Here is an 8,204-nt window from a genome sequence, read left to right as displayed (position 1 = left end):
CCTCCTCGCCCGAGGCATGGCTGGTGGCGATATCAAGGATCTCCTTGGTGGTTCGCGGGCCCTTATGTACCAGCTTATGGACTAAGGGCTCGCAGGTGGTCCCAGATAGGAAAGCTCCTATGACGTCGGTGTCGACGATGTTAGGCAGCTCATTGCACTGCTGGGAGAAGCGCCGGATATACCCACGAAGAGTTTCCCCGACCTTCTGTCGGTAGTTTTTGAGATCACATGGGTTCTCAGGACGCTTATATGTGCCCTGGAAGTTTCCCACGAAGATCTCTTTCAGGGCCGCCCAACTTTGGATTTTGTTCGGCGGAAGGTGTTTGAACCATGTTCGTGCCGAATCGGCCAGGAACAATGGAAGGTTGCAGATAATGAAATCGCCATTATTCGCTCCACCAGCTTGGCAAGCAAGTCGATAATCCTCGAGCCATAGTCCAGGGTTTGTTTCCCTGGAGTACTTCGGGATGTTGGTCGACGGTCGGTACCATGGTGGAAAGGTGGTGTTGAGGATGTGTCAGCCGAAGGCTTGAGGTCTGGAAGGCCAGGGCTCAGGCTTTGGTCCTCACCGCTGTCGTAGCATCCGCCATGATGAGGGTGGTAACCGTGGCTAGCCCCCTCCCTCGCATTGTCGTGGGCATGCCTACGGGCATCAAGGGTGTCGCATGCATCACAGTGGCGAACGAGACACTCATGCACTAGGGCCGCGGTGCATGGCCTACCGCCTTGCGGCGCCTGGTGAACTAACGTGTCCTTGTCGGGTCGCTCCGAGGGCATGCGCTGGCTGGCATTGAGCTCACGTCGTCGGGACAATGAGCTCTTGGCCTGCTATGCCGCTGTACGCTCGAGTAGCGTGCAAATCTTGTGATGGGCCCAACGATCCTCAGGTGTCGTGGGCCCCGGAAGCCCTCGAAGCAAGGCCACCACAGCAGCGATGTTCTGGCTTGCCCGGGCGAAGTGTGGGAGCGCTTCATCGTCCTCGATGATCCTCTGGTTCACGTCACGGGCCATGGCATGCGCGCGTCCACCATCTCCATGGCGCTCGATCTCTCGCTCGAGCTCCATGTGTTCCTACTCGAGCTGGAGTCGCGCTTCCTCGAGCTCTTGGTGCTGGGCCTTCAGCTGCTCCACCCGAGGCATGGTGGGGCCCCTGCATCCCTCTCGACCTTGTCATCGAGGTCATTCGTTTAGGTAGCCTCTTCCTCGTGGATGCTTTCGACGTGTCCCTCGGGGGTACCTGCCATGAAACACTCACGAGAGAGGTGATGGCTCCCCCTGCTGGAGTCAGAGGTGGAGGGCGACTCTGTTTCTCTCATGAGAAGGTCATGGAAAGATTCCGTGATATATTCGGTCATCCCCACGAACTCGTCGTTTGTGGGGCATGGAAGCGTGCGTTGTGCCACAAGGTGGCCAACGGTCTCTGCGGCGTTGCGGAGACCGAATAGGAGCGTTGTTGGGGCGCTCCAGATGAGGTATTCCGGAGAGAGCAGCTCTCCTCCAGCAAGCTACGCCATGACGTTGGCGAACGAGAAGGTGAGGTGGCGTAGGTCCTCCCGGGACGGTCGGGGTCCCAGGAAGGCGCCGAGCTGGTGCTCTAACCTCTCGTAGTCGAAGCCGATGAGCTGGTCACTCTCTGGGGCGTGGGCCTTCGATGCGTGCAGCTGCAGCTCCTCAAGCGCCTCGGCGATCGCATCGAGGCTGGTGGACTGGAGAGGTTGGATGGCGGCGGGAGCCAGCGCCAACTCTCCCTCCGTCGTGACGATGAAGTCCAGGTCTCCGAAGCGCACGTGCGCACCCGGGACCCAGCTGTCGTTGTGACTAGCCATCCGAGGCCTGATGTGGATGTCGAGACACGCAAAAGGCCCCTACCTGGCGTGCCAACTGTCGGTGTTTCGAGTTACCACCAACGAGTAAATTTCTAGTATTACGCGTCTGGCTCGGATGGTGTGCTAAGAGGACACGAGGTTTATACTGGTTCGGGCAGAATGTCCCTACGTCCAGTTCGTTGCTGCTGCTCGTGTTACTAGCACCAAAAGTTTATAGCAGGGTTACAAACGGCGCGAGAAAGGGGCATGTCCCAAGTCTCTGGTGAAAAGAATGAACAGGTGCCGAGAGCTCAGTTGCTGCTTGGCCGTGTGCTTGTGTTGTGTTCTGATCGGTTAGAGGTTCGATGGGTTCGTGATGGCTCGATTGGGTCTGGCCTGGATCGATCCGATTCAAGTCCCCCTCCATGGGACGCCCTGCTTTCCCTTTTATAAACTAAGGGAGAGTACGGGTTACAGCGGAGGAAAAGAGAAGAAACAAGAGGGAGAGGACGACCTTCAGGACCGCCGGGTCCTTCTTATCCTTCATGCGGGTCCCGCCGACCCTGTAGATGTCAACAGGGATAGCTCCACGTCGCGGTCCCGTCCGCCACTGGCGCCACACACAAGCGTCATTTGCCGGTCATGGCGTTCCATTCCGTTGCAGCAGACGTCGTGGTGAGCTAACGCGCCTGCCAGTGTTCGTACGAGGGTTAGGCAGAACAACACCGGTATGCCAAATGTTGTTCTTGATGTGAACCCTCCGGTATGCCCCCCCCCCCCCCCGTGGCCACGGGTTACATCAGGGTGTGCCGGTCTCTTCCCTGGTGTCAGAGCTTTGACCTAGGCCCATACGCTTGGACCTGGAGTGGTTGGCGGCGGCATGGGCCTCCGTCGGGCGAGACGGAGTCCGCGGGCTTGGGGTCGGGCGAGGCAGAGCCCTCCCCAGAGGTTGGCGAGGCGGAGCCCGCGGCCTCGGGGTCGGACGAGGCGGAGCTCTCTCCCAGAGGTCGGGCGAGGCAGAGTCCGCCACCAGAGGTCGGGCGAGGTGGAGCCCGCGGCCTCGGTGTCGGGTGAGGCGGAGCCCTCCCCCAGAGGTCGAGCGAGGCGGAGCCCACGGCCTCGGGGTTGGGCGAGGCGGAGCTTGCGCGCCTAGGGGTCGGTTGGAGCTGTAGTCGCGCTCTTGACTGCTCGGATGAATCAATGTTGATGGCCATTAGCTCCTCCTCTTCAGGTTCCCTAGTATTGGTCCCCGACAGCAAGTCATCTGGTTGTTAAATACTTATTTTTATGAATTTGCTATGTATCATTCTAGTTAAATCTTGATGAAATTACTGAATCTTTCTTACCCTTGGGTTCACTCTGAAGATTCATCCTCTGAGGGTTCACTCTGAAGATCAACGCTCTGAAAAAAAAAACAATCATCAGAAGCTAGAAGGAATCATATTAATAATTAAAAGAAGGACAAAAAGATCTAACAAATTCATTTTGGTGGTAAAATTATGTGTATAGCCTAATTATACTCATACATAGAGCACAAGTAGATGGCACAAAGTCCTTTGAAATACAATACAACTATAAGAGATCCATGTTCTTTTTCTGGAGGAAACTGGAGGGTAAAACCCCTACTGATTATATATGTTAATAAAAAATATAAAGGCGTATACAAAGAGAAGGCCCATATTAATATCAACTGTGCAGTTGTACAGGATTTCACTCAACAGCAAATACTAAATTATTGGTTTCTTGGAAACAAATCATGGTAGGAGACAAAGTCTCATGGTTTGGAGTTGGCATATCTTAGCTAGGGAGAGCATGATCCACTGTACAATGATTTTGGGTTTGCTGTTGAGGCACATCTCATGTGAACAGGAATATTATGGCCAACTCATTTTCTCATACTGTGAATACCGTATTTCCATAACAACTCAGATGATGTTGACCTTAGTCATTGTTTCGCTGGCCTTTGCATGATGTAAAAAAAAAGGAATCACAGGCAAGGACGCACACAGTAAAATTAGCCACCAGAGAGAGACCAACTGCCAACAGGAATTTGAGCAAAAACTTTGCCTCTCATTTGAGTAATTTTCTGTACACTTTCTGACTATATCTGTACATACAAAATTGTTTGTATGATCACAAATCCTCTAAAAGGCGGATGCTAATCGCAGGGGGTCAGAGTTGCTCTATGATCTGTCTACAAGCTAAGAGTATTCAGAAGAGACACTCTGCCCTGGATCAATGTCCTGAACAATGTCCCAACTCTGCTCTCAAGATCAACAATGCCCAACTCCAACCCTTGCAATTGCTCCGCCTCACACAGGACTCTCTTCTTTTGGAACGACTTGGAGACAAGTGACCACTTGCTAGAACTTGGCATTGTGATCTGCTTCGACAGGAGATGCAATGTCGATTCGAGGATTGACACAGCAATCTCCCTCGCTTCAGCAACCAGGCTGATAACCCTGCATCCTTCGATGTCAGAAGCAGTCTTCTTGTTGACCTTCTTGAACAGCTTCTGCGCCTTCTTGACCAAGCGCGCATAGCACTGAATCTTGGTCTGCAGAGCCGCATCGTCTCCTCTTTTGAGAGCCAACTGCATCTCCTGGACAGTGGCCTTGAGCTCCACGAAGCTCTCTTGGACGGCGCTGCAGAGGTCTAGCAGTATGAGGGAGCGCTCGAGCTCCTCCTCCACTGCATTCCTCTGGCTGCTCGGCAAGCATGTGAGCGCATCGATGCAGTTGTAGATGCTCCCGAGCTTGATCAAACCATCGACCATGGTTTCAATGGTCGCTGAAGGCAATGAGACGGCTGCCTTCAGGCATTGCAGCTGTTCCTCAACATCGGTCTTGCTGGAGCGAGGACTTGAAGGCACGCTCGCAGATCTCTGGTGGTATGCCATCCTTGGAATTGATGAAAGGTGTGAAGCTACTGGAGATGGAAGAGAGGACAAGATCAAAGGCAAGCTGCTACAATGGTGTCTCTTCCCGGCTTTGGCTTCCTTGTTTATATAGCGAGAGAGGCTGAAGCAACAGCAGGGCTCAACCAGCAGACAAGGAGAATCATTCTCATGTGTGGTGTGACCAACTGCGTGCTCAGACGCTGCAACCGAAGCCAAGAATCTCATCACGCATTGAGCTTGATTACAAGGCTGTCATGTCTGCATTATGGCTAGCAAGCTCACCTGCACGGGCGAATGGGCATCGAGATTACAGATTAGCATCTGATCCAGATCGTGAGATGAATTAATTGGTCTGCAAGTTGCCCCGGAAGTTGTCTGTGGAGGGACGAACAGCTAGTTGGCTTGCTCGCCTCAGCCGCTCCAGGCTCCAAAGCATTCCGATCCGGTGGGTTCAGGGTTGCGTACTCTCGCTTGCATCGAAGTATCCTCGATCATCCACGTGTTCCTGCAATCCTTGATGATTCAGTTTGCAATCGAGCTGTCATGTTGCAATTAGTGGCAGCGGCAACGGATCTGCTCGAGCGTGTAATTAAGATGGTGCACACGCTTGCTATGGACTAAAATAGGAGGAGGAGAGAAAAGGATAATGGAAGTGGAGGAGAGGAAGCGGCAGGTGGACTGACCAGATCGTTGCCGGAGTCCGGGTCGTAACCCTGGTTTGCGGCAACCGAGAGTCCCACACCACGAGTCAGGCGGCGAACCCGACACGGCGGCCGCGGCGGCGGCGACCTTGGTCCTTGCCTCCTTGGGGGTCTTCCTGCCGGTGCCCTCGCGCCTTGGCGACCATGGGGGTGACCCGCCGGCGGAAGAGATGCTGGCTCTGAATTGGCTCTCCATCCGGAACAGGGCCACAGGGGCAGGGGAAGCCGCCGCCGGCGACCGGACCGGAGGGGAAGCATCGCGACTGTGAAATGGGGCCCTCAATTGGGCGGGCCACGGCCACACAGTTTGCAAAATGCCCCCCTCATTTGGATAATTTTATTAATAGAGACTGAAATATTTGGCAAACTCATAATGATCTACAAACGTGTTTAATTTCGTGGCCTTGCTGATGCATGTTGTGCTCCTGATGTCGGATACAAAAGTACTAGCACATTCTTGTATTGTAACACTTTTCTAATGGACATTGCTACGGAGCGGTGTTGCTGTCATGGAAATTATCTTGTTCTTAAGGTCCTGTTTGAATTGAAGGAATATCAAAAGAATTTTGTATCGTAGGAATTGAAAACAGGGGAAAGGGACTGTGGAATCGTCTCTCCCTTTCCTCTGGAATCCTACAGCTATTCAGCAATTTTACATTAATGGAAAAAAAAATCCACTTTGATCTATGGTTTTCACTTCTTTCGCTGAAGCAGAGGCAAAGCGTAGGGACACGAGGGTGATCTGCACTACTGTCACTTTTCAGTAGGTCACAAAACTGATTAGTACAGTACTACATGTGTTTGAGATGCTTGGCTACATGCCTTTTTCTCTCCCATCGAGTCTCAAACGTAAAATTTATTTCCTGTGTTTTTCCATTCCTATTTTGTGAATACTCTTTTATTCTATTCGTGTGTTTTTCTCTTTCTTCTGTTTTCATTTAAGTAAAATTTGGATGAAATTACTCAATTTTTCTTACATTCGAGGGCACTTTGAATATTTAAGCTCTGAAAAAAAACTTACAAGAGACTAGAAACGACAATATTAATAAGAAAGAGAGAAAAAAATCTAACAATTCACTTTGGTGCGTCAAATTATGAGTGCATAGTCAACATACTCGTACATAGTGTAGAAGTAGGTGGCAAAATTTCCTAACAAATGCAACTATAAGATATCCATATTTTTTAAAAGAAAATTGGATCTGTAAAGTCCCTGCTGATTATATATATTAATAAAAAATATAAAGGTGCATACAAAGGGAAGTTCCTTGTTAATATCTAACGGTTTCACAGGATTCAACACTCAATCGTAATTCCTAAGTTGTTTGTTTCTTGGAAATAAGTCGTGGTATTACTAGATAAACTCGTAATTCCTAAGTTGTTTGTTTCTTGGAAATAAGTCGTGGTATTGCTAGATAAACTCTAGTGGTCTGGAGTTGGTACGTTTTATCTAGGCAGAGCAAGATCCACTATGTAAGGAACCTGTGCTTGCTGTTGAGGCGCATCTCATGTGAACAAGAATATTCTGGGCAGCTCATTTTTCTTAATAGTAATATTGAACACGGGAGAACGTGTATTTGCATAACAGTTCAAATGATATGGCCTTAGTACTTGATTGGCTGTCCTTTGCATGACAGGCAAGAATGCACACAATAAAATTAATCACAAGAGACAGACCAACTGCCAACAGGAAATGGACCTAAAACTTTGCCTTTCATTTGAGTAATTTTCTGTACACTTTCTGACATATGTATATCTACATACAAAATTGTTTGTATGATCAGCACATCCTGTAAAAGGCGGATGCTAATCGCAGGGGGGTCAGAGGTGTTGTATGATCTGTCTACAAGCTAAGAGTATTCAGAAGAGAAACTCTGCTCTGGATCAACATCCTGAACAAAGTCCCAACTCCGCTCTCAAGATCAGCAATGTCCAGCTCCAACCCTTGCAACTGCTCCGCCTCGCACATGATTCTCTTCTTTTGGAATGACTTGACAAGTGACCACTTGCTAGAACTTCGAACCACAATTTGCTTTGACAGGAGATGCAATATCGATTCGAGGATCGACAAGGCAATTTCCCTCACTTCAGCGACCAGGTTGATCACCCTGCATCCTTCGATGTTAGAGGCAGTCTTCTTGTTGACCTTCTTGAACTGCTTCTGAGCCTTCTTAGCTGAGCGCGCATAGCACTGAATCTTGGTCTGAAGAGCAGCGTTGTCTCCTCTTTTGAGAGCCAACTGCATCTCCTGGACACTGGCCTTGAGTTCCACAAAGCTCTCTTGAATGGCGCTGCAGAGGTCAAGCAGGACGACGGATGGCTCGAGCTCCTCCTCCACTGCCTTCCTCTGGCTGATGGGCAGGCATGTGAGCGCATCTATGTGGATGTAGATGCTCCCGAGCTTGCTCAGACCATCGACCATGGTTTCAATGGTCGCTGAAGGCAGAGAGATGGCTGCTTTCAGGTTCAGAATCTGTTCCTCAACAGAGGTTTCGCTGGAGCGAGGGCTGGAAGGCATGCTAGCAGATCTCAGGTGGCACACCATCCTTGGAATTGGTGAAAGCTGTGAAACACTGAAACTTCTGGGAGTGGGAGAGAAGATCAAAGGCAAGCTGCTGCAATGGTGTCTTCCGGGCTTCGGCTTCCTTCTTTATATAGCAATGGAGGTGGATGCAACTAAAGAGCTGAACCAGCAGGGAGAATCATTCTCATGTGTGACCAATTGCGTGCTCATACGTTGCAACCAAAGCCAACTAATAAGAACCGCATTGTCCATAGAGCTTGATTACGAGGTTGTCATGT

At 50.4% G+C, this 8,204-nt stretch overlaps 2 protein-coding genes across 4 annotated transcripts; both read right to left on the bottom strand.

The window, feature by feature from the left end:
- Positions 1-2,799: 2,799 nt before the first annotated feature.
- Positions 2,800-5,661, bottom strand: LOC136472499 (uncharacterized). 3 transcript variants are annotated; one of them, XM_066470201.1, is made up of 5 exons: positions 5,388-5,661; positions 4,987-5,209; positions 3,811-4,904; positions 3,152-3,207; positions 2,800-3,069 (listed from the first exon to the last, which is right to left on the bottom strand). In XM_066470201.1, the coding sequence occupies exon 3, from the start codon at positions 4,702-4,704 to the stop codon at positions 4,000-4,002; it is 705 nt and encodes a 234-aa protein (XP_066326298.1). In that variant the 5' UTR covers positions 4,705-4,904; positions 4,987-5,209; positions 5,388-5,661; the 3' UTR covers positions 2,800-3,069; positions 3,152-3,207; positions 3,811-3,999. The 3 variants fall into 3 exon arrangements, with proteins under 3 accessions (XP_066326298.1, XP_066326296.1, XP_066326297.1); XM_066470199.1 differs by having other exon boundaries at positions 3,811-5,209; XM_066470200.1 differs by lacking the exons at positions 2,800-3,069; positions 3,152-3,207 and having other exon boundaries at positions 3,679-5,209.
- A 1,584-nt stretch (positions 5,662-7,245) lies between these two features.
- Positions 7,246-7,947, bottom strand: LOC136472498 (uncharacterized). Its single transcript, XM_066470198.1, has one exon. The coding sequence runs from the start codon at positions 7,945-7,947 to the stop codon at positions 7,246-7,248; it is 702 nt and encodes a 233-aa protein (XP_066326295.1).
- Positions 7,948-8,204: the final 257 nt, after the last annotated feature.

The sequence above is a fragment of the Miscanthus floridulus genome, chromosome 8, assembly GCF_019320115.1.
Source record: "Miscanthus floridulus cultivar M001 chromosome 8, ASM1932011v1, whole genome shotgun sequence".
Taxonomy (NCBI): Eukaryota; Viridiplantae; Streptophyta; class Magnoliopsida; order Poales; family Poaceae; genus Miscanthus; species Miscanthus floridulus.
The sequence above is the reverse complement of the archived record's forward strand: the minus strand, read 5'-3'. Positions and strand labels throughout refer to the sequence as shown.

What these genes read in the sequence shown, in the direction of transcription:
- LOC136472499 (XM_066470199.1), bottom strand. Translation starts at nt 4,929, where the DNA reads ATGAGATTCTTGGCTTCGGTTGCAGCGTCTGAGCACGCAGTTGGTCAC.
- LOC136472498 (XM_066470198.1), bottom strand. Translation starts at nt 7,947, where the DNA reads ATGGTGTGCCACCTGAGATCTGCTAGCATGCCTTCCAGCCCTCGCTCC.